At 41.8% G+C, this 26,931-nt stretch overlaps 1 protein-coding gene across 1 annotated transcript; it reads right to left on the reverse strand.

The window, feature by feature from the left end:
* Window positions 1–539: 539 nt before the first annotated feature.
* LOC108796193 lies at window positions 540–25,092 on the reverse strand. The gene is made up of 12 exons (XM_018567633.1): window positions 25,032–25,092; window positions 20,686–21,346; window positions 18,546–18,605; window positions 17,108–17,160; window positions 12,736–12,880; window positions 12,266–12,636; window positions 11,676–11,904; window positions 9,270–9,375; window positions 6,954–7,074; window positions 4,230–4,341; window positions 1,078–1,190; window positions 540–606 (listed from the first exon to the last, which is right to left on the reverse strand). Exons 2-12 carry the CDS (start codon window positions 21,337–21,339, stop codon window positions 540–542), a joined length of 2,031 nt encoding a protein of 676 aa, XP_018423135.1. The 5' UTR covers window positions 21,340–21,346; window positions 25,032–25,092.
* Between the last annotated feature and the right edge of the window lie 1,839 nt (window positions 25,093–26,931).

Raw genomic sequence — 26,931 nt, forward strand, 5'->3', positions numbered from 1 at the left:
GAATGATGTACTTAATCCTCATTTTAACATGAGAACAGTTTGGGTTTGTGTTGATGGGCACATGCGGCAATATCAATTTGAGATACTTCTGAGATCAGTAAGAATTAGCAAGTGCATCTGACCTGCAGTTGCCCTCCGTCAAGCTACTTTTGCATTCCTTTGACTTGTATGGGAGAGAAGCAGAACTCACATAAGCAAAAGCACATCCACACAGGCCCTAAAACCACTGTTCCAAAGACGTCTGAGCATGATTTGTGGACACCCCATGGAAGGGTACTTCAGGAAATGGAGCAGACATTTTCAACTGGGAGAAGGCCCTGGAGCTGACCCAGAACACATGACAGGACTACTACTACAGTTGGCTTAGGAATGCCTTGATATATCCAGGGAAGGAATGGAGATCATAGCTAGGCAGGCAGAAGTCTGTTCCAACCCAATTCCCCACAACCATACAAGATTAGGCAGCCTGAACATTAAAGTGAAGAGGCTATTAAAAGAAAAACAAGGGTTCTTACCATGTGTATAGTATGGTGTAGATGTTACTTCTTGCTTGTGCTCTTCCGTGACACGGTCTTTGTGCAATTAGAGTATTTTTGCTTATCCTTCCTAAAAATAATCATAGCAATGCAAACTACATATTAGGCCAAAGTTTAGGTCTGACAATGTAACGTTTGAAGAATGCAAGTCATCTCGTGGCCAAAGTACTGATAGGGTGGTCATAATAATCTGGCCACTCAGTGTATATATATATATATATATATACAGTGGGGCAAAAAAGTATTTAGTCAATATATACATACAGTATAGCTTTATTTTTTTTCCTGCTGTTGCAGCTTATTTTTACCAGATGTGCGCACACAGGCAGGCATGGGAGGATGTACAGGTACATCCTCCTGAAACAATGGGGCAGTGGATTGGCTGTTTATGTACAGTGGCCGGCCTGCAGGAAGTTAACCCCCCCTCCCTTGCCCTACAAAGATTACATTACTGAGTCAAAATGTTGACCGACAAAGCACAGACAGTGTCATTTGAATGTCACCAATGGGTAAAGAGTATAGTGGTTCTCCAAATCCATACCTGGACATCTTCGCCTTGTTTCTGCAACCTCGGCCACCCTCCCAGTGTATGGATTGCATGTTCTTATTCATCATGTTCCCACATGATTTGCAGGCCTTCCCATTAGTATATATCTAAACGGAAAGAACAAATAATCAGTTTCAAAGAAGTGAAACCAAAGAAAATACAAAAAGATACAGCACACACTGATAAAAATGAAGCAGAAAGAGCATTAAGTAGAAAGTAACCTTCTAGCAAGCACACAAATGACTCATTGCCAATCAAACAGTACACCACAATAGGGATCAGCAGTTACCAGCACGCACAGCATGAGTCTGCTATCAATTAGTATAGAGCTATGTGCAGCGTTATGGTGTGGCTGCTCCCACTGCAGAACAGATAATGATAATGAACAAGGGCTTCATTTACCAGCAGATCCAAGTTTAGGGGTCAGGTAAGGGATTAGGGAGTTTAGTTTTTAGACAATAGTGGTTTTGTACATATTTTGTTTCTTTATTATAGTCTGGACTTAAAAATGAAATATTACAAAAAAAAATGTTTTATGTGTTCTTCTATCCAGGCAAGAAATACATTCAGCATATCTGCAATTATGAAAAAGCAAGCCTGCACTGATATACAGAAGATATAGTGATAACTTGTTATAATATTATGGAGGATACCACTGCTGGCCTCTTCTTAAAATGCAAGGTGCCAGGCAGTCCAGCTATTACATTGGCTTCAATACTCTCTAATGCAGGGGCGCCCACTATTTTTCGTCTGGAGATCTACTTTTCAAATGACGAGCTCATTGAGATCTACCAACGAAAAAACACCTGCATTCAGGGGCGGGAGGGGGCGTAGGCTGCGCAGGCAGGCCCCTCGCCCACAGTGCGATCGCCTGCATTAGTGCCTGTGTTCCAGTCCAGTGCGATCCGCATTGAGTCATGAATTCACTCTTTGTAATCTGCATGTGTGTTACAGGTTAGTAACTCAATATAATTTAGCCAGGCAACTGGCAGTTTCAGAAGGAGGTCAACAATGGCAGCACCTACATTTCACTTAGTATGGTTTTCATTGAAGACAAGTTAAAAAGTCAATCAGCACTTCGGCAACCTTGGAGCTGCTTTTTCTCTGCTATAGTGGCTCAGTGTGGTCAAAGCAATGTGATCATGTCTCTCTGTAGTAGACTACAAGTGCTAGGGTTTACACTAATCCTTGTATCAAGCACATTTTTTTTCTTGACCGGAGCAAATGAAGAATTTTCTATTTTTTCCTGTCTTCTGACAAAGTGTCAGGAGAACTATGGTCATTTTTCCCACTGATGACATTACTGGAACAGCGCAGAATAGCTAAAGTAATTATTTTTTTGCTAAAAGAAGACCCCCTTGAAAATATACATTTTTTTTATACTGGCAAACAGCAGTCAATGCAACTTCTGGGCTCCTTTACATTAGCTCCTCTAAACTGTAAATATGCTTGCAATGTGTTTTCATGTAAACACAATAAAATCATATTTCCTCTACCTAAAATAAGAAACAACACAACAGTGTAATCTAAACCAGTGCTTCTAAAATCTCGTACTCAAGCAACCCTTAGGAGGCTAAAGTACATTACCAGAAAACAGTGTTTATACCTTTAACTGTTACTTTAACCAAATCTCTTTGTTGTGTGACAGAAATAACCATCGTTTCTATGTGAAAATTCTTACTGTTTTGGGATCCACGTGGAACTTATACTCCCTCAGATGCAAAAATGGTTCAGTGTCATTTTAGATCCTCCAACTTCTTTGCATGTCAGTGAAGACAGCTAAAGTCAAGACTGCAGAGTACTGACTGTACCTGTAACCTTCTGTAATATTTCCTGCTCCTAAATCAAGCATGTAGAATTACTTTAAAGCCTATTTCCACTTTTGTGGAGGTATTTTAAAGAAACAAGCAACAGCAATTCACCCCCCAGGACAGTGTATTGTGAGCTGGAAAGGCAGAGCTGGTGTGCAGTGATCTTGTTACTATGACTCACAGAGAGGAAGGCAGCTGTTTACAGAATGGTCAAACATTCCCATAGACACATTTCTAAACCTTGTGGACACCTTCCCAGAAGAGTTGAAGCTGTTCTGGCGGCAAAGGGTGCACTAAATCAATATTGAAGCCCACGGACTAAGACTGGGATGCCATTAAAGTTCATGTGCGTGTAATAGCAGGCGTCCCAATACTTTTGGCAATATAGTGTACATCACCACTGCACCTCTACATTACCACAATAAATGCTAATCACTTACCAAGGTGGAAATGGGCTTTAAAAGAGAACTAAAGTCAAACCTTTCTTTTTTGTTTAGTAAATTTGTAAGCGTACTCCTGTGACCCAAAGTCAGCATGTAGCAGAAACATTCTGACAGTGCACAGCTGTAGTCTGAAAGGATCCTGACAATATTGTCAGAATCCACTTGACAGCCTGATTGACAGCTTGCACTGCCTCTCTTGAGCCAGAGCCAGCTGTGCCCACCACTTCCCATCTGTCCCTTCAATGAGCACTGGAGGAACAGAGAGGGGGGAAACCGTGCAGGGAGAAGACCGTGAGCTGTGTAATCAGTTGTCACACGATCGCTCAGCTCTCTATCAGCTGTCACATGCCGGCTCCAGGTATTGGGAAGAATATATTTTACTTTGCCAATACTTCACCTTTAAGGTAAACACTGCCGTATTATTGCAAATATGTAATCACTTAAAATACAATGCACTATACTTTTCCTTCATAATTAAAGTGAGTGAACACGCCATATCCCCTGTGGAAGATGAGGAAATCCGAAAATGTGACTTGTTGAATGTGCTTTTAAAAATAGTTTGGTAAATACACATCCTAACCTAGACCTGAAAAAGCGGAGTATGAAAAAAACAATAGAATTTCATTTAAGTGCCAAACATAAGATTCGGAAATATCTTGGAAATGAGAACAACCTTGAATCCAAAAGCATTGGAGACATAAACCAAGACGTAAAAGCAATTCATCCGCTTATGTGTTTCTAAACTTTAGACGTCAGCTAAGCAGCCGGGCTACAAATGTAGTCAAACTGCACAAGCAGACTGCAAAATAAATAGCTTGGCTGCCATCTGCTGAATGAATCTTGGCTGTGCACTTTGTCAGTAACCATTTATTTGCTGTAAGAATAAGCTTACCTGTTCTTTAGCACAAAAACCACATAACATGCGAGTAGCTAGCTCCATCACATGGTCTTCAGCCTCGTCATGACAGCCATCGCATGGATAGGCTTTCCCACAGCATGGAAACCTGCCATTATAAGTGGAAATTAGAGCGATCAGAACGACTACACATGACAGTCTTGACTTCACTTCAGATACCTAAAGCACTTCTAATGGGGCAGAAAATCAGAGTGGAAATAGGGGACTTTGCCCTTGCTGCTGCTCTGTGAAAACACAATTAAGACTGCACTGGAAGGCTACACTACTACCTTAGGTTAAGTTCTCCCACTGGACTGGAAAACAACACTAGGTTAAAGCAGAGGAAAAGGCAAATAAAAAAAGAACTAAATACCCCCCTCAATCTTTTAGAGATAATGTGTAGTATGAACATATTAGCACATTATAGCAGATTTACCTGCCTAACTAAAACCACAAAGTGTACTGCTCATCGCTGTCATGCATTCTTGTAATCCATGGTGAACGGTTGGCCCTATTCTAGAGTGATAGGCTCAAAATCTGGCACTAGCACACGATGATCTTCCAAAGAAAAACTTTATTCCACATGCATCTATTAAAAAAAAAAAAACAATCACCGACGCCTTTCTGCTTTACTCGGCCTTAGTCATAGCTGGTTGCTAAGGCAGAAACATGTCCGTGGTTGTCTTTTGTATAGATGCATGTGGAATAAAGTTTGATTACCTGACAAACTGATCCCCTCCAGCTCAGCGCTCCTCTCCAGCGCTTCCATCTGCACCTCCGTCTTCTTCCAATTCTTTATTTGTTTGATTGGCTGGGCCCCAATGACATAAATCCTGCACATGTGCATGGCACTTACTCCATCTCGGCATACCGGGTCTGTGCGCTGAGCTGCACATGTTTGGGTCAGCGTACAGAAAAATTGCTGACAACTAGAAAGAAGCTTTTATGGCAGAAGACATTTGCGCAGTCTTTTTTGCCATATAAAGCCTAGAAATTACCTTTTTTTTCCCCCGGAAGCTTTACTTCCGCTTTACAATCACTCACTGCGCTTAGAAAGTTTTTAAAAAGCCACTAGATCATGTGACAGCCCGTGGAATAGCATTTGCACATGAGGTCAACAGTGGCAAGCTACTTGCTTCCTTGGTAAAGGTTTTTTTTAACAGAAACCGATGAGAGAAACGTGGAAAGTGCTACTGTTGACCTCTCTTAAAAATGCTAGTTGCCTGGCTGACATGCTCATCCACCATGCTTTAATACTTTGGAGTCACTGTTCTAGAACAGGTATGCAGAGAAGGATGTCTGACTTTTCATTGACTCAAATTTGTCCCTCCATGGACCAGAGCTCATTGTACCGCATGACAGGATTATTCCGTCACCGTTCATTGACGGAAAGACCGTGACAGAATACTTCTGACACCGGTCGGGAAGGGGTTAAATACATTAAAGCAGGGTCAGCATAACAGCCAAGCAACTTGCATTGTCAGAAGTTCAGCAATGGTAGCCTGTTTTTTTTCTTCTTATGACAGGATGACTTTAGAATATATATTCCACAGGCAACTGTGAAGAAAACATTGTGTTGTCCTTTTTTAATCAATTAGGTATTTGGCTGCACTGAAAGAAGAACAATGTTATAAACCACCTTCGTATCAGCGCAGTTTTGTCATTTTTGCATTTCATTTGGGATTTTTGGATAGAAAATTACTTTAAACCCCAAACAAGTATATATTTTCTGAAAGCAGAGGCCCTGAAGAATAACAAAAATTGTAGCTGCATTTTTTTATGTTGCAAGATATTTGCGCAAATGTTTATTGATTCATATTTTTGGGGGAAAAAACACTCAAATAAATTTTAGCGCAAATTAGCTTTAGTGCAATGGTGAAAAATGATGGTACTCAAAATTGTGCCCGATCCCCTGTGTAAGCGGTATTTGAGCTGGCTTCTGACAGTTGTGACTCAGCAAGCTCTGTGAGCACACCGCTTCCTGTGTCACTGCTCACAAAACATAATTGGGGATCTTTCCCGGTCTGCTCCCGCTCTTCATCCTGACACTAACTGCCATGATCTTGGGTCCCTCCCAGGAACGGGGGACCCCCGAAAACCACAGCAGTGGGGTGTGGGGGGCAGCCTGTACAGCCTCCCAGATCACTTGCAAAAAATGAGAATTGCCTGCTGAGAAAAACAGTACCAAGATCATGGCTGCAGCAGCAGGATGTAAAAAAACATACAGCGGTCCTAAAGTAGTTAAAGTAGAGTATACACGTATATATTTTCTTCATTCAACCTGCAGATAACAGATTCCTCCATTCACACTGAACAGCGTGGATGAACAAATCACCGTAGCTTCTACTTGAATTCTGACATAGGTTGCTGGCCGCTGGCCGAATACCCAAACTGAGCTTGCAACTACAATCTCTGCTCGGCCAAAGATTTTCCTACATGTTCCTTCTTTAACCCCTTCGTGACTGATGACGTACAGTGTACGTCGCCAGCATCGGGGCTGTTTAAAACAATCTAATGATTGACTTCTGCTGAAGGAATAGGGTCACCAACCGAGCGAATTTTCGGCCAATTCCTGCTGAAACGGCTGGAATTAGCTCCCTGTGTATCTAGCTTAAGAGTTTGGGTAGCGAGAGCTCTTCTAGTGTGCCACAGTCAGCATCTAAAGCTGTCTTCTTTATACTTTTATATCTCCCCAGACAACTCTAGTTCTGTAAGCCTCACCTGAGCCATCGGCAGCTCTTCCTATAATGTTTACAGGTTCCGTGATCTGGGAGAGGTTTCCCTGATTGTATTGCAGGATCTCTCACTTTCTTCCTACCAAAGCCATGCTGGTCCTTGTTACCTGTAACAACAGTACAGTTAGTGAAAAATCTCTGCACAAATTACATAACGTTTATGTGCCGATAAAAAAACAAAAATAAAGCCCTTCAAACAAAGACATTTCAATTTGAATGTTAAACATGTAAGCCTATGCAGTAAGTATGCAAATTGCAATAGCTTTATTCAAAGAACAGTAACCTATAGCAACCATTACAAATTGATAAAAGTAAAGTTAAGCTGCTATGGGTTACTAAACTTTTCACTTCTTTACCAGACAGATGCCGGGATTGAACATTTGTGCTCAGTGTACAGTGTAAGGAGTTTGCATGGAGAAAGTTAGGAATGAGTTGTGAGAGGTTCATTTATAAAACTTATGAAACTTCCACTCAGCTATTTGCATGGCCGTAGCACACCTAGTACAGTTGTGCTCATAAGTTTGCATACCCTTGGAGAATTGGTAATATATGTACCATTTTTAAAGAAAACATGCGTGAGCAGGTAAAACACATTTCTTTTGGGATTCATGTCTGTGAAGGTTCTCATTCATCCAGGTCATGGTATATCTGTAAAAAAATAAGTCAAAGCAACTGGACTAGCTGTATTTTCCTTCAAGACGTTTCACTGGTCATCCAACCAGCTTTCTCAATGCAGAATGACTCGTACAAAAATTATCTGGGAATAAATATGGTGAATGTTGCTCCAATCCACATAATCTGTTAGTCACAACCAGGTTTTGATTGCATTTGCATAATTGGAGCCAGGAGGTGTTATTAACCTGCCTGAGAGAGTTGTTAAAACAGCATTGTATGTGGCAGACAATAGATGTCTCGCCCCCCTCACCTCTATTCAAGCTTGGCTTCTCCATTTTTGGAGGTGTGAAAGAGGCCATTTAGGTAAAAATATTAACTGTAGGTCATAACTGTAATGGCACAATCATAACACAAAACATGGCAACAAATAATAAAATTAAATGACCCCTGCTCAAAAGTCTACATACCCTAGTTCTTAATTCTGTGTATTGCCCCTTTAGCATGGCTTAGGGTCATTGTCGTGCTGGAAAGTCCAAGAGCGTCTCATGCACAGCTCTCGTACAGAAGAATGCAAATTGTCTGCCAGTATTTTCTGATAACATGCAGCATTCATCTTGCCATCAATTTTCATAAGATTCCCCGTGCCTATAGAGCTCCTCCCCCTCCCCCCCCCAAAAAAAACATCAGTGAGCCACCACCATGCTTCAATTGGGTGATTTCTGTTATCATTATGATTTAAAAGGGAGCCAAATAACTATGTGATAATAAATGGCTTCATATGATCACTATCCTTAAATAAAAGACATGATCAGTCATATTTTCAATATTAATGCCAAAATGTTACGATTTCTCACAAGGTATGCAAACTTTTGCCCACAACTGTATATAGGAAATTCCTATACTCATCAGAGCCATCTAGAGGTGCTAGTGCTGTGTGAACGGCTTCTAGGCAGAACTTTTATGAATGAACCTCATAGTATCTCTCTTCTGCAAAAAAATTACTTTCTCTTTGCAAATGTTATACTTTTAATTAAAGTTTCAGTGACATAAGAGAATTATGTAGGTTGCCAATGCTGACCTCTCCATGTGAAAATGTTATTTACCTGGCTGTCATTCTGATGCTTCAGCTTTTTTTCATTAATTGGACTACCCCCGCAATGCAAGGGTTAACTGCTTGTTTTTGACTAGGGTCAAGTTATACTCACCCAATCCTCCAAGCCGGTGTCCCTGGTCCCTTTCTCCCCCTCCGCTGCATCGGTCTAAGGTCCCTGATTCATCAAATTCTATACACTGCGTATAGGATATGTGAATGCTGAGAGACATACCATCGCTGCAGTGAAGAAGCAGACAGGTAGGAGGGAGGGCTGTCACAGGTGGCCGACTTGAACGATCAGCTGTAACTGTTCTTTTTTGACCCTAGGCAAAAACGAGCACTTAACTTAGTCTAGGGGTAGCCGCACTGCAAGGGTTAATAACATTTTTACCTGGAGTTGTTTTTTTAATGCTTTTTGAGTCACTGACCTGGAGCATTAAAAGCATGCTTGCACTGAGTCTGTGACTTAAAAAGTATTGAAGCCAGACACAGGCAGGCAATAAGCGTTTTTAGTGGGAAAAAAGCAATGAAAGCTCCCATACTTCTCTCATGACAGGCGTCCCATAAGAGAGGGTAACATACCAATGGCTTTACTTGGGTACCGCTGAACCTTCTGGAATCTGACAGCTTCACTAGAAATGCTGAGTTTGCTGTGGCAGTTCAGACAATTCACGTCTTTAATTAAACCAAAAGAGAGATTCTGTAAAAGAAATGCAGATTGTTGCAGTCTACATAGCAAGGGGATACAACGTCACTAAATGCTTGGGGAGGAAAAAATGCCTACTTCTTGCTAACATCATACATTTCTTATCTCTTCACATATTCTTTTCAGGGCAGTTTTACTGCTCTCTGTATCTAAATAACAAGCAATCAGGACTGTTCCAAGATCTCTAGCACCGGTTCCTGAAACTGTCTAGCGTCTTGGAAAATATTTGATATTTAAGTGGTCAAACACAATGAATCATAGCTAACCACCAACCAATGTGTCCTCATATTAAAAATAAAATTAAGTTTAACCCCTTCGTGACGGGAGACGTACACTGTACGTCCCGCCACAAAGGGACCTAATGACTCATCATGTACACTGTACGTGACGAGTTATTTGCTGCACTAGAAGGCTGGTAACCACTGAGAATCAGCGGTTACCATCCATTAATGAAAGGGTTAACCTTTTTCACACACCCGATACCTTAATATCGGGTGTCTGAGAGTCAAAGCAGAGGGACACACATGCCAGCAAAAGCCAGCATTCTGACAGCTCGTATAGATCGAGAGATATCTCTCTCAAGCTATACTGGCTTTTTTTTTTTCACTTTCACTTTCAGGAATAGATACATAATGTATCTATTCCTGAAAGAAGAATGTTTCAGTTTTCTAATCGTTGGAACGTTCAGAAAACTAGTGACAGCTGAATCCTGAACTGCTGCAGGATCAGTGTCACTAACTTATTATCGGCTGTTCTGAAGTTTGAAGCAGCCTGATAATAACCAAAAATGTATTCATTTATCAAGCAGTAATAGTGAGATTAATTCACAATGACTGCTTGATATAATTAAATAAATAAAATTGTTAAGTTTAAAAAAAATAGTGAAAAGTGTAAAAAAAAAATAAGTGTAAAAAAATAAAAAATAAGGGGCAAATAAATGAATGTATTTTTAGCTGTGCTGGTTTTGTAAAAAAAATACTACAAATCAAAACTGGGGAAAAAGTGTATTTTTTTAAAGTTTTTTCTTCTTTTTTTATATTTTATTTGTCCTAAGTGAGGCGTTAGACACACATATGTGATATAAATATGTAGCCCTATCTGTCCTCTAAAAAACAATATATAATATGTGTGGGTGCACTTTGTAAGAAAGTATATTACTGACGTGGAAGAATCACACAGCAAAAATGTCAAAAGTGTGTCAGTCATTTGCGAACAGAAACTAAAAACTAGCTCAGGTCATGAAGGGGTTAATATAGAAGAAAGAAAAACATCTCTGCAAGTATACAGCTAGTTTAGTCATTAAGTAGTTTTTAAGTAAATATGTTCAAATTTGATAACTGGTTTGTAACATTGTCTTAACGTGAACCTGAACTTTGGCGATATAGGACAAAGCAACAGGTTCACTTACATACTGCCCCTTCAGCTGTTTATACTCATCTTCCTTTCACTCCCCTGCCACTACACTTACCTGTGGGAGGGAGAAGACAGTGCCCTGTGTAAAGTCCCTATCATTCAGGTTAAAGTTTACAATGAGTTATGGAATCTCTCCCTACCCCATTTACAGTGCTAGGTGTCTGAGTGGCATTGTGCTAAGAAGGTGACTGACCCCATACCAAGAAGGACCAAGTATTTCTCTTTGCTGCAAAAGGCCCAGAAAAGCAAATTGAGGGTGTGTTTAGGGCCAATATCCTATCATTTCATTTTAGGGCTCCGAGTTAGGTGGCTAACAATAGTAATGTACTGCCATCTTATTATAGAAATCCTAGATTCTGTGAGGATCAGAGACTTCAAGAGCTGAATATATTTGTGCAGTCTTGGCTTAAAGTGGAACCACTGGCAACAAAAAAAAAACCTATATGATGTAATCTATTCCTAGGAGTGATTGAGCATGAAATCCTACATTCTCCCAAAAATAGAATGTTTTCCTTTGCAGAGATGGTAATCTCTAGGAGTAAAGTAGAAAAAACCTTCACCATATGTCAGAGAAATGCATGGCTTGGCAACATAGTGGCATAGGGGCCATCTAAACTGCTTTACAGCAATGAGGTCCAAACATTTTACCCAACCATTCTGTTTGTATCAGTTTCCTCTGGGTGTTGCATTCCCCTTCCACAGTCCAAAAACAACCAACAACCTAACAGGCTTTTGCATTGACAATATGGCCAGAGACAGCTGTGATGGAAATCTGTTTTTTAAGATATGGCATACTAGGACACTGCTACATAAATACGGTCAATAAATAACAACTGTTTCAGATGTCGCCAAAACAGTAACAACCCCAATATTTACTGTACCTGTATTTGCTCTTCACGAGAACAATTTAAACAGCCGGCCATGAAAGTGCACTCTGGCAAGACAAGATCCTTAGCAGCTGCTCCTTGAATGTCCACATATCCCAGCACAGATGAGTACTGGTGCAGGATGCTTGGATGGAAAGTCCCGGCAATGCGACTGTTACATTTCTCACATTGTGCTGCACATGGCTGCTTTCCAGTCAGTGACAGGTCTGCTGTAACATTACACCTAAACAGTGACAACCAAACTGTAAGTAAAGGCAAGTAACCACACTAGTTGTTTTCAACCTACATTATCTTATGTAGCCCCAAAAGATCATTCTAGGAAAAAAGTGCAAATGTGGATAAAAGTGGCAAAAAAAAAGCCAGCCACTAATCTCTTGTAATGAGATAATACTGTAGCAAGAGCAATACTCACTCCTAAGTTGTAGTCAAACTTCCTTTGCATGGAGGTTCAAACTGACCCCGGATAGAAAGCTGCTCAAGATGACTGCAAACATAGCCCAGAAGGGTGACATATAGTGCTGGTGGCATCTACTGTGTATTATCATTTTATATCTTTCTTTATAGGCTGACCCCTTATTTCTTACCTGCTGCAGACCAGGGACACCACTATGCGATATGCTGTTAAAGTTCCCACTCCTTCTCCTAGTTTCAGCCCTAAGAACTGGATTTCTGTTCCCTTGCTTGGACCGGGGCCTCCTCCTCCTTCCACACTCTTCATACCATCAGCCGTCGTGCCAGCTTCTGGATTATCATCGTCTTCATCATCATCGCAGCTAGTCCAGCTATCAGAGTTGTCATCTTCCAAATCTTCCTTCGGAGTTTCCTCTAGCTTTGTGTCTTGCAAACCACTATCAGTGTTAACTTCCTCACTTGATTTATCAGTGATGGCTGCTTGTAGTTGCTGGTATGGTACAAACTCCAGCCCGGCTCTTTCTACCTCGATGTCTCTTTTTAACTAAAATATAGACAAGTAAAAAAATATTACTATCTCTATTTTAAAAAAAAATCAGTTGATTGATTTAACCTGATCTAAGAAAATGAAAACTTGTATTACCAGCCGAGCTCCTTCCGTAAACAGTCGCTCCAAGTTGCGATCAAGCCAGTGTAGAAAAGGACGGAATAAAAGCTCCACCTTCCCAATCAGCTGGTTGGTTGCATGCTTTCCTTGTAGCCATGCCTTAGATGCTTCACACACATGCCTGTAACATAAAACAATAAAAGATACTGATCAGTTGCTTATAGGTTAGATAAAGATAAAACATCTATTTTTAAAAAATGCCCTATGGTTTGTATTCCGTCTGCTTCAAAAGGCAATTCCTTCAGATAAGCATAAGTTATGGGTGTGTTATGTTTTTTCCTCTCTGATGGACAGCCAAGGGCATCCTTTTATTGAAGCAGCCTGTTGCCTCAGACGGCATCTCTTTGGGTCACGTAAGATAAAGGGAGGGCAGAAAGGCAGAGCGGCATGGACGCTCCGCTGCACAATGTTTGCAGAGTGCATGCCGCCCCCTTTCCAGCCAGAGCGTCCCGGGTTGCTAACAGCCAGGCAGGGAGATTTGTAAGGGCCATACACATCTCTCTGCCCAGCTTTAAGCAACCTGGGACACTGTGGCTGCCCCCTTTCCGGCCAGAGCATCCCAGGATGCAAAGAGCTAGGGGAGATGCAGAGCCTGCAGAGGGGGGCTTCACCCACCTCCAGCTGCTCACCACCCCCAAACAACCACAGGTGGCAAAAAGGCTAGGGACAACACTGTGTGCAGCTGGTTGGGCAAGTACTTTCTTGTTGAAATTATGCCATGCACTTAATTCGGTATAATATAAAGTTAAAGGAAAAATGCTGTCCTTGTTGCCTACATAAGCCAATCCGATGCCAGTATTGTAAAATAAGAATTGAGATCTGACGGGTTGCTACTAGAAGAACATATAGACACACCTTGCATTGCATTTTTCATGGCTGATGCGGTGATAACATTTGGCTTTGTGCTTTCTTGGTATACAGGCATTCAGAGCATGGATCAGCTGGTTTAGGTGCTGACACATTGGTGCAGGTTTTTTTGGGTCGAAAATTGAATACATTAGGGGGCATTTATCAAAACTGGAGCAGACAGAATCTGGAGCAGTTGCCCATAGTAACCAATCAGCGTCTCTTTTAGTTTGTTTAGTTAAGCTTTGAAAATGAAAAGCTGATTGGTTACTATGCGCAGCTGCTCCAGATTTTATAAAGTCCCCTCATTGTATGCTGGTGCCAATCTGTTCACAAGACATGGTATAGCACAGATTTGCTCTGCAGCATTACATTTCCAGTTTAGTTGCACATTTATTACTGCGACGGTATATATTCACCTGAACCTTAGCACTAAAGTTATTTTCTAGTTTTAAGGAGGTGGGTGGGGGGTTAAGTTTAAAATGTGCACTGAAATAACAGATGGGGAAAAACACTGATTGCAAATACATAATGATGAGGAAAATTAAGTCATGTTAAAGCTATGTGTTACAAAAGCACGTGTATTAAAATCAATCCTGCCAGCTATAATAAGACAAAACCTAATGTCCCATCACGCAGACAGGTACTGAACACCGGCTGACAGGCTGCTGCAAGAAATATCGCACTGGGGACCAGACAGTTGCTGGAAAACTAATACCATGTGTAACAGCCAAAAAGCTCTTTTTGTGACCATAATCCTCAGGACTGCTGACCTCTTTCTAAAAAAGGAAGTAGCTTGCTTGCTTGGTGCAGTTTCTGGCATACTTTCAGAACAAGCAAGGCAGTAAAGTGAGAGGAAAGGCAGGGTGTCTGCTCTGCATATGCGTTTCAGATCAGTAATTCAAAATATTCAAGCTTTTGCTTCAACATAGCAGCCAGGCAACTAGCATTAGAAATGGAAGCCTCCATATTCAGCACAGATACTACGATACCCCACTGAACAGTTACATAAATGGAGCTCACGGCATGTAGTGTTTTGGGGAAAAAAGTAAATTTAAAGTGACGATAAACAAACAGAAGTTAAATCTTCAAAATGCATTCAAGTACCTTAACTACTAACAATAAATGTCTCTTGTTTGTGTATCACTCAGCTGTAGATCCTCCAATCATCTCTGAATTGGTGCTGACACTGTCCTTCCTTCTGGAGGTTGGCTACTTTTGTTCCCCATGGTCCGTGTGTGTGTTGTAGTCACCACTCCTAGCTGACTCTCGTGATGAACTATAATCTCCCATTTAGTTTAATGATTGTATTGAGATTGTAGTCCATCACAGGAGTGGGCTTGGAGCAGTGGCTATTTTACAACACACAGGGACCATGGGGAACAAAAGTAGCCGCCCTCCAGAAGGAAGGACAGTGTCAGCACCAACTCAGAGATGATTTGAGGATCTACAGCTGAGTGATACACAAATAAAATACATTTTTGCTAATAGTTCGGGTACTTGAATGCATTTTTTAAGATTTAACCCCTTAGTGTCACTTTAAAGCAAACTTGTAAGACACTTTCAGCATTTCAAATAAAAATGCCTGTAAACCTAAAAATTTTAATTCCAGGAAATAGCTCGGTGACATCTACAAGTTAGTTTGCCATGTGATTTTCAAGTACTACTAGTAATGTAGTAAATACCTTGGAATTCTGCCAGTTTCAGCTGTCTCACTGTGCTTGCTATAAAAGGGTGACAACGCTAACAACAGCCTTCTAAGGCTGGGGTACCATTGCCAGCCCGCTTTGGACGTTCCTGTATTAAGACTATAAGGTGTTGTGTCAAAAAAAGGTTCCTATGGCAGCCCATTACATCACTGTTATGCCTGCTCCAAGTATCAGCAAGGGAGCCAGGAAGCTAAAAGTGGCATCAAAACCACTCATGATCTGCTGTGGCTTTGTCTTGCCCACATCCCTGACCTGCAGACCAGAACATAAAAGCACAGTGTCTAGCTAAACAATAAAGCCGGGTACTTATTAGGCTTTTTACTTTGGGAAAATGACAATTTACAACTTGATAGATTCTTGCACTACAGGATGAGCTGTATAAAAGGACAAACAAACTTCAATGTGCTTCTGTAACCAGGGTAGTTTAATTGGAGAAGGGGTTAGCGGCTTGTGGAGCTTAGCCTTAAAGTCGGGAAGGGCAGTGTACTAGGAACAAAGATAAAATAAATCAGAGAGGCACACAGGAGAATTTTCTATTAAAGTGATATTACAGTCAAAAGGTGTTTAAACTATTTCAAATGCTGATTAAATCACTTACAATGGATGCTACTTCTCGATTTTTAAAAGTTTTAGTTTGCAGCAGATCCAGCTGGTGCCCTGAGAACTGGCCGCGATATCCTGTTTTAGGGGGGCTCCTTTCCCATGCAGAGTCCTATGGAGCCACCCTTGTTTGTGCTAGTAAGCCACGTGTGTCTCCACACACAGACACAGCAAGGCAGGCCACTTCCCTCTTCCCTGCTTCTCCTATATTCAAGCTTATAGATGGACATCTGCTGGAGACTAATCTGTCCCTTGTGATTTTGTACTGAGCAGGAAGTTCAGAGAAGCTGAACTGAGAGATTTGGAGCCAGCTGTTCGGAAACATAATGACTGTAAGTGCTTGGGCAAAAACTTGCTGGGAAATGTATATTTGTTTGATCTGGGCTCATTATTGAAAAAAGTTTGTAAGTTTAACACTACTTTAAATGTAGTCGTTGATATCTGTGGACTTTTACTTTTAAAAGCTTAAAGGAGAACTATGAGGTGAGTGAAAATCACTCATCCTCATAGTTCGAGCCGACATGTAACAATGAAACTTGTCACACGTCGGCTCACTAGATCGGGAAGTGAGCGAACACATATCGCCGCTCGCTCACTTCTCGATCATCTCCCTGCAGAGAGCAGTGACTGTCAATCACAGCTCCCTGCAGGGATTCCCCCCTCCCCTCCTCCAGCGCTGATTGGAGGAACAGACAGGGGAGGGGGCGGGCACAGCTGGCTCTGCCTCTAGATAGGCAGAGCCCGCTGTCACTCACGCAGCTGGGTGGATCTCAACAGTAATGTCGGGATCCGTCCCAGCTGCGGCGGTCTCAGTATACCGTGAGCTGTAGCTCGCAATATACTGAGCTTTGGGTCACGGGAGGACGCTAGTATATGTCCTTCTGTGACCCTAAAGAGAACTATGGGGAAAAACACTTATCCCATAGTCCTCTTTTAAAGCTGCTGACAAGGTCACCTAATTGGAAAATCCACCGGCGACAGCATGCGCAGTCCGTTCAGTTAAAGGATTTGCATGGGGCAGCAAGCGAATAATGGATTTGTGTTATGATCAATGTTTCGTGATGACCCTATAAAGCTGCAGCACTCATATTTAAAATGATATTTTAGGTATTTGGGAATCATCTTTATTCACATATTCCTAGATCATTCATAACAGTGATTTTATATTATTTACTGATGAATTGTTGCCTTACCTGCCCATAACAGAGGGTAAAACTTGATCCTCTGGGATTTGTATTGTAAAAACCTGAAATTCAAATAAATATGCGTGTGCTTTCTTATATTATTGAATTCTTAGAAAGAATATGTTTACAGAAAAGATACAAACTTCTAAATGGAATAACCAGCTACATTTTCTGCATGTGACTTATGTATCAAAGCTTGTATTTTATGAAGTTTTGGTGCTGAAGCAGAAAGCTGAACGCAGCCTGAGAAGTGATTACCGGCAGAGTCATGAACTGCTGCAAAAATACTTTCTGGTCCATTGAAAATGTTTCATGAAGAAACCATACACACTGTATTTAATATGTAAAAGGAAATGCAGCCCTATTGACTCAAGATCACTAACGCTCTTGAAAATTATTGCTTCATTAGGCATTACCATTCAACTGCCTTGTCCTATGTACATAGGTCCTGTAATCCTCCTGCTGCCTTTGCCTAGCCTGAAGATTCAACCCACAGCTATCATGGTGATATCACCAACATTCCAGCAGAGGGAGCTGTCCTCCACTCACTGATCTCATTTCTGCTTTAAAGGCCACCTTACATTGTGTCTTTTGCGGCAAAATGAACTTCAGTTAAAAAATATTCTGATATAGTATTAAAATATTCACCAATAAGGGCAGTTTTCATACTCCAACCTGAACTAGAAAAAATGATAGCTGAAACATGTAAAGGTTTTCATAGGCAATGCTTCTACTTTCCATGGCACAAGAGTTCATAAATGAGGCACCAATTACTGCCTATCAATATCTTACAAAAACATAACATTTAAACCCATTAAGTTACCGCTGTTAGGAAAGAAATCGAGGTTGATAATTGGGAATCTTAAGTAAGAAGGGCAGTAAGAAGGCGACGATACCAAACAAAGCAATCGGCTGTCAATCTTTACGTTTTGATAATTCAACAAAGAGTGCTGGTAAGACGCACAAAATGATGAAAATACATCAAACGTCATCTCAAAGCCAACAAAGATCTTATTAAATCCTCTTTGGGAGACAGTGTGGGGACAGCTTTAATCTCCTGAACGTAATCTTGTAAAAAAAAAAAAAAGAAAGCAGGGAGGGAAGGGAGGTGGAATTAATTGCACTGAATGAAGTTGTTAGAATGATCCCAGCTCTCTGCGTGCGGAGATGAAAGGGGGACATAGATGAGAATGACTGGTTTCCAAGACAGGAGAAATCAGAACCATACATTTTATTCTGTAGATACTTTAACCCCTTACAATGAATAATAAGTAGAAGACTTGGTGTGGATGTAACTGTTACAGCAAAGTAGATTAAAAAACTCTGAGAACTAAATTTACCCCAAATCACAATTCGGTTACCCTTTTAAAAGCGACACGTTGATCAGGTTACAGGGTTAGCAGCTTGTAATTAGGAGCATAAATAATGGAATCTGTAGGACAAATACCTCCAAGGGATAATCCTCTGGAAACTCCAGCAAGAGCTCCATCTCTTTCAGGTCAAAAGGCTAAAGGGAAGATAAATAAACAGATTAGTTTATGATCCTTATGAATACTGATGGGATGGAGTACAGGCGGCACATGAACTCTGAAAGCCTTTGCACATAGATGGACCATTAAGAAAGATCTTTCCACAGCAGTTAATGGTATTTTGCAATGATGCTGTTAGAGCGGTGGTACGCAGAGACAATAATATCTTATCATAACTTTTCCTTTGTATCCTAACACTAAGGGCCCTTCATACCATATGAGTTGGAACAGTGCTGGTCGTTGTTTTCAGCGCAGCACCAACACAATACAAGGTAATCTGCCTTGTCATGGATGGTAACCATTCACACCACTGCGTAGCAGTAGGACCGCAGTGGTGCACACTGAAAAAAAGTAAGCCATGCCCTACTTTTTTGCAAAGCAGCGGGATGCGACACGGTACAACTGCTTCTCACCCACTGTGCCCGTAGAACTGAATGAAATGTTACTTGTGACATTTCAACAAAGTTCTAACAACAACAACAAAAAAAGTACACAGTGCAATGCGCTGGGATCAGCCCTTCAGCACTGTGACAGGCACTGCACACCAGACACTGTGCGATTATCGCAGCTTCTGGTGTGAAGTGGCCCTTAAAGTAGGGTTAGAATGAACCCTAAAATAATCCCCCTCCCTGGCGCAGGCTCATACTTAGTTCAACCAGCTGCCTCTTCTCTGGCATTTCTGCTACTCTGCCATGGCCAAGGAAAGGTTTTGCATGAGGCAGTGGCACAGGCACTGAAGCCTCTTCCTGATTAGCCAATCCGTGTTTCTGACTCACATAGAACCTCAGCAAAAAGCAGAAGTGCTAGAGAACCAAAAGCCTTTCAGGGTTGTCAGTTATTTTTTTTTAAGGATGGCAGCGAGGGGGAAGCAAGGTCAATTTTTGCCTTAGATCCACTTTAAAGTAATAACACTCAACAGTAAACAGATCATTTAAAGAACTCTGGTTAAAAATGGTATTAACCCTTGCAGCGGGGCTACCCATGCACTGCAAGGGTTAAGTGCTATAAAAAAAGTTATACTCACCAGAACATCGGAGCTGGCACCTTGCTTATATACCAGGATCCTTAAACCACTGCGGGGGGGGGGACATTCTAGACAGCGGTTTAAGAAAAAGCTGGCCGCCCCCTAGCAGGCACGCACGGGCAGAAAAGACCCGACCATTAAACACACCCGTTACAGGGTGTAGAAATGATGCGTCTTGATTAGATCATCTTCTTTCCAGTGGTTTCAGGAGTCCCTCCAGTGCTTGTGCCGCTCTCTGATCCAGTGCTGACTGCTGTGTGTTCTGCGTCCCACGGTGTCTTTCCGTCATGTGCCGACTGCCTGCATTGACTTACACTGTGTCTCTACTCTTGTCCCGGCCGAGGATCTCTACTGTGCATGCGTCCGCCCCATCATCCTTCACGGCCCCTCGAGAATCTTCAGATCTTCAGACAGGACAAGCAGCGGAGACACAGGTACGGAATTACCTATTTGGTAACTTTTTTTTTTTTTAATGTTTTTGCATATATATACTGCTTGCTAGCAGTAGATATATGTAAAACGAAAGTGACTTTAATTCTACTTTAACCCTTGCATTACAGGGGTAGCTCCACTGCAAGGGTTAACACTTTTTTTCCTGGAGTTCTTTTTTATTATAACCCACAAGGATGAGTAAACAAACCTGAAGAAAAAGTATGCAACGGATCAAGCCACTTCCTTGAGATGAATACCCGTAATACGATTTTCTTGCAACACTGAAAAAGCATGCCACCTTTTGCTTGTTATACACAAACATAGGGGAAAAAATAAAGTGTTGTGTTCTGGACTTGCTACGCTTTTTAGCCTGTTACCCACTGTTGTGCGTTTACATGTGGTGGTTTTAGAGGTTTTAGCAAATTTCTCCAAGACCTCCTGCTCTATTATGCTTTGATTTGTTTTTTGAGCACATGTTAAAAATGTTCTATTAGTCTTAGGGAATGTAACTCTCTTAAATACAACATGGTGTGGTTTTCAGTTTTACAGAAAAAAGATGTATTATCAAGCTGCAACTACATTAAAAAGGCTGGATATCTTACCCAATCTGGATCTGTAGGCTGAACTGTTATTCTGTAATATGTAACTTTTCCATCTTCTCTTTCTTGAATGATCACTTTATCTTTAGGAAATCTCTTTAATAGCTGGGAAACTTCTGTCTTTCTAAGCTGAGCAGCTACTTCGGGAGTTACATTTGAGGCTCGGATGACCTCTGGAATTACTGATGGCCGCTCCACCTTCTCTCTTGGAACTGGTTTCTTGCTTACAGAGTGGTCATGTACTGGTGGAATGTTTTCTGGATGCCAGAACCTGCAGTGTGTCTCCATAGAGCAGTAACCAGAGGCAAAATACCGGCACAGTTTTCTATTTCGGTAAACCTTGTTTCCAGAATCAGTATAATTTTTAGGGGGGGCAGACTGCACCTCATACTTGCTATGTGGCACCGACATTTCTGTTACCCCACTTGCGTCTGCAGTTTCAGACCTTTCTCCTGGATTAACATTTTTTCCAGAAGGTTTAGCCTCTGGACGTTGATGTAAAAAACGACATCTTCGCCCAAAGTGGCAGTAACGACCCTGGGAAAAAAATCTACACAAGGGAGGTAGCTGCTTTTGTTGTACTGCATGCTGACTCTGTACACTGCCCTCTGGGATGATGGAAGGGAGCTCTGCAGTTTGTACTTCAATCTCTGCCATTGCCCTAGAAGCCAAAATAATTCAGGTCAGCTACGATGACTTGATGATAAAAAGTAGTACAGATGTTTCAAATTCCTATTTATAATATTATTTGCAATATAAACATAAATATTGGCACATGATGTATTGTCTTTAACATGCAAGCAATACTAAAAGACCCTAGAAACCTTCACAATATACAGATAGAAATATTAGTTCCATAGAACAGTGCAGAATAGATTGGCATATTGTAGACTCTGGAAAAATAAGAACATCATTAAACATCAAAGAAGGCCAGGGATTCATAGTTCATCTCATCGATAAAGAGATGCAGAAAGAATGACTAATTATTTTAGCAGTATTATAGGGTACCTACAGTCTTTGCATTATGTTGCAGATACATATTAAAACATAAGCATAATGTAAATCATCTTGAAGTATATGCAAAGCCAACACAATGAGTTAGTTTCAAAAAGAGTGGTAAGCAATTAGAACCCCTGCCGGATGTTTATAGCAGTCTGTGGCCCACATGAGACATACCCACTCTATTTGACCCAGTGACCACTGCCTGGTACAGAAACTGATAGGAAATCCATCATTTGGAATTGTCATGAGAAAAGGGGAAACCTGTTCTGACAACTGGAGCTTTAGAGACATCTCCTCTCACTTCTTGCTGTGTCTCTGGACATCAATTAATTAGCTCACGTGGTCCGGCAATTAGCTCCTGGCTCTCAGTGGAAGGTGCACGTCAGCACTCCCTCCAAGCACGATAAAATGAAAGAAGATTAGTATCTCTGCTAACACATACTAGCCTATAGCAAAGAACGCATAGGAAAGTCCTATGCCCCTTGGCTCCATCTAGTGGCGGAAATGCTGTACAAATGGCATTTGCCTAGCGTATGGCTGGGTGGACAATTTATAAATCGGCCCAATAGTGTTAAATGTCAAGTTTTCTTTCCACAGCTAAAATAATCCGTGTTGCCCTGTAACAACCATTTTGCGTCCAGCAGCCTTTAGGGCAAGTTTAAACCAGAACTGCATGCATCTGCAATGTGATGCGCTTTGCTGCAATTGATGCTTTTTTGTGCTTAAAATGAGATTTCAGGTGCGTTCCAGAGCGTTTGCATGCATTTTGATGCATTCCGGTGCGATCTGATGTAGGTAAATAGGGCATGCAATATTTTTTTACTGCATCGGAACGGACTGCACTGGTGTGAACAGAGCACCAGAAGTCCCATGAAAGCACTGTGATGTATTTTGGCTGCAGACGCCAAACTGAACGGACTGCATCACAATTGCATCTGGTGTAAACTAACCCTAACTGTGCATAAAATGAAAAGAAGCAAAGAACTGTTTGTTTAGACATCTTGTTTATTTTACTGTCCCAATAATATATGAAACTGAATGATATTTAATTAGATTTCAATGATAAATCCCCTGCATATAGTAATTTCTTGAATATACCGTATTTTGCGCTCCATAAGGCGTACCGGACCATAGGACGCAGGCAGGTTCTGTGACAGAAGCTGCAGTTAGTGACCGCTGAGACAGACAGCACCACGGTCTCAGTGTTCACACAGAGCAGACGAAGAACTGACGTTCTTCGTCTGCTCTAAGGGCTCTATGGTGAGCTCCTATCCCGGCGGGGGGCGGACTCGATCGCCGCCGCCATCGCCGGTTTTAATACAAGTGATCTGTATAGATCACTTGTATTAAACCAGCAGCGGCTCCCACTGTACATTTAGCTCTGCTTTAGCAGAATGTACATCAAAATAGTGCTTGCAGCGTTTTGATTGCACCGGACCGGACCACAGGCACAATATGCCTTGCGATCCCGTGGCGGGCGATCGCATTGCGGCCAGAGGGTTTGGCTACGGTGCCATTCACTTCAATGGCCCGACACGTCCCCTCCTGCCCCACTAAAAAGTGAGCCGGCAGCAATGCGATGCAGTGCGTTCTGGCCAGAATCGGGCCAGAGTGCACTGCAACTGGTTTGAACGGGCCCTTAAAGTAAAACTGATGCCAAAACTTTTGGTTTAGTTTTGGGCAGAGTAAGGGAGGATTATAACCCGTCAGATTTTTTCTGTCATCCGCCGACAGCAGTGAAAATCTGACAGGTGTTCTAATTCCTCTCCACTCTATGCAAAATTTAAAAAAAAAAAAAAAAAAAGTTTAAAGCTTTAGCTTAAGTTGCACTTTAAAATGGAGCTAAACTTTGTGAAAACATTTTAACTTTCTAAAAAACTGTGAAGAGGCAGGCACTTTATTGCAGACATGTAATGTCTCTTCTGCTGCACTAAAACAAACTTACCTGCCTGTTCCCAAAGCTCAGTGAACATTCTCTGCACAGGAGTTCATCCTCTTCTGCCACCCAATCAAAATGGCCGAAGATCTGGTGCCCAGAAGATGCTGGGGAGAAGATGTGAGCGCTGGCGAGGGAGCTAGATTCTGCTTTCACTTACTGTCTTAAAGGCACAACAGGAAGTGAGAGAAAATCTTCAATGTAAGGGTATATACTCTCAGACAGCTGGTCATTAATACTGGTGTCTCCATTGGCAGATTTTCCCCAATTCCTGCTCCAGTCATAATTGTTTGGATTTGCCCTCATTTCCTATTCCAGTGACAGAGAAGGTGAATATCCATAACAGGAAGACAATACTTACAACCCTTCCCGGTTCTATTCTATACTGGATATTGATCTCCTTTAAAGTATTTGTGGGCACACAATTTAAAAACAGGAAGACAGCAAGAAGTATTAGGTAACTAGAATCACATTCACAGATAACAATCGTTAGACACCTTTATTTTAGGATCTATTTTGCGATCATGTAAGTGCACAGCATCCTTTTGGGGTTCTTCTTTCTCATCACAGGGGGCGTATCTCTATAGTGGGCGGGCTGAGTATTATGTCAAACTGCCAACTCTACTGCAGCACTAACTACAAGCCGCAGCGGGTGACCATGCTCCTATCCAGAGCCTGCTGTGCTGTTTGACAGCAAGGCTCCTGTTGGAAGCTGCTGCAGTTGCTGGTAACTAAGGATGACCTCAGGTTTGGACTGAACCCGGTCTGAACATGAGCTTCTCAAGACACGGAAGCTACATGGGACTCCCCTGCAATCAGCTACAGGTTGGGGCATTCTCTGCCCTGTAGTGGCCCATAAACAAACTGTTGGGGATGCTTGCGTCGTTGTCATTTTCCTTTCATAGCCACATGGCCATAAATGTAATTTATCTAATATAGCCAAGTAGCCATATGAGGTCAATAGCGTTACTGCATCCCATAACTTTGCATACGTACAGCTGCGGGTGGGGAATCCCCTGGCTGCAGCTGACTGGCGGACAGAAGGCATTTTCTTCTTGGTTATGATGAGCTTAGGCTCGGTCCAAATCTGAGTTCCAAATAGTACAGCATCATTGTTGACTATAACCAGCCACGCCCTCCGCCCAGTCATGCTGTTTTGATTGACAGCAAGATTCCTTCTGGCATTTTCACAGAAAAAGACACATACATGACAACCTTCATTTTAGGGTAACATACATTTTAACTTCTACAACTACAGCTGCTGGAACACGGGCTCCTCACATATTATGGCTGCTAACATGACAGCGCAGGAGTCACTACAATGGTGCACAGCTGCACAATCCCAGTCGGCGCTGTAGTCTGTATAGGAGACCAGCTACTTTAAACAAGCTGTGGAAGTTCCTGTTTACCCACCTGAATTCCGGCCCTCCAACTCCCAGCACGTCCCCTCCTGAACTCGTCCCCGTGAATTAGCTTCCCCCGTGTACGCGGAACGGTGTAGTTGGTTCCGTGTCTTTCCCGTCCGGCCTGTCAGTGCAGGTACAGGGAGCGCTGTGCACACTACAGGCGCTGGGTGGGGGTTGTGCACTGTAGTTTATGGCTGGCAGAACTGTAAAAACCTGTCGATTATTCTACTCCCCAGCTGTCCTGTTTTCGTTTATTCAGTTTAAAGCAGAAATATTTATAAACGATATTTAAGAATTAAAATGTATTTTTTTTGCAGGTTATCAGTCCTTAGATGTGGTTGTATTTCAGTCTCCTATGATCAAAGTGTCCTGTCAGTTTTTTTTAGATGGGTCTGATCAGAAGCTCAATTAGTCTATAGGCAGGCTGATGCAAACAGACCTGAGTTTGTCTATATCTGATTACCTCCAACTTTTCCTAGGTCGGGGGTGGGCAACCACTGGCCCTCCAGCTGTTGTGAAAGACCCATGAGGCATTGCAAGACTGACAGTTACAGGCATGTTGAGATTTGTAGTTAAAGACAGCTGGAGGGCCGGAGTTGCCCTCCCCGGTTTAGGTCCACGCTTATCTAGGTCAGAACCCTTTTCTGTTTTTTTACCTAAACACAATGGATCGGAGGTAAAAAAAAATTCAAATGGACGCACATCTGTTTACATCCACCTGCCCAGAGACCTAACATGGGTCTGTTAGGTTCCGCTTTATTCCTCCATCACAAGTTGTGAAAAAACTGAATGGACACGGATATCACAAAAATGGCATCTGATCTGTTCTGCTCCGATTCAGCAGGGGATCTGTTCACTAATCATTTGCTGATCAGAATTGATGCCTCGTATGTGAAAGGGGCCTTACTTGCCTGGAGCACAATAACTTTTTTTTTTTATGTCATACTTTTAAAGTAAGGCTGGTCATACACCTATCAATTTTTTCTGTGGAACCCGTGGGCTGAACGGAGAACATGTATGTGATTCCTCAACAAAACAGCGTGTCGATCGAGGAATCCCTCTGTTTGCATTGTATTCACCTGTCAGAATACCTAATCAGAGAGGGCAGCTCATTGTCTACCGGCTCTGATCGTATGAAGATTTTACAGAAGACTCCTTCGATCAGATAATCGAGAAATGCTAGCTGAAAGAGAGCCCACAGCCCCATACACCGTGTGCGATTTTTAGACGGTACATTAAAAACCGGCCAGTGTATGGGCACCTTTAATGAGAAGTCCCCTTTAAAAAAAACCTGCTTGTTCCATCTTTTATTTAAAAAATACAGAGGTTTAATTGTAGCCTGTCATGTTTAATGGTCAGTGTACAACTCTGCATTTGTCTGAATTAGGCACAAAATACAGGAACATTACAAAAAATCTATCATTTTTTTCTGTTGGCTGTTCAGGTCACTGTGCTGCATTGCAGACCAGTGAAAAAAGTTCCTACGTCATTGTTTTCTGCAGTACCATACACTAAGGAGGCCCACAAGTATAAATGATAGTGAATAATAACCTATTGTAATGCACTTTTACTACATGGTGAAGGTGGATTTTATATAGGCACACCGACCCATTCATCTCAAATAATATTCTCAATAGATGACCACACTTCTGATCTTTCTATGCTACTAATAGACAGTCCGCCATCACGTACACCTGCAGATGGGCAATGTCATCATTCTGCATGACAATTCCTTGTCACCATCCTACCGCATGCATAGGCTGTGTCTAACTATAAACAGAGGATGCCTGTAATTTTCCATCAAGCTCTGTGCAGAATTCTTAAAAAGCAATAAGCCAATTATACAATTGGACATGAGATTTCCAGGGGCATTTTTTGTTGTTGCCATGGTTGCAAGTAAATGGA

The sequence above is a fragment of the Nanorana parkeri genome, unplaced genomic scaffold (assembly GCF_000935625.1).
Source record: "Nanorana parkeri isolate BGI_ZX_2015 unplaced genomic scaffold, ASM93562v1 scaffold1078, whole genome shotgun sequence".
Lineage (NCBI taxonomy): Eukaryota > Metazoa > Chordata > Amphibia > Anura > Dicroglossidae > Nanorana > Nanorana parkeri.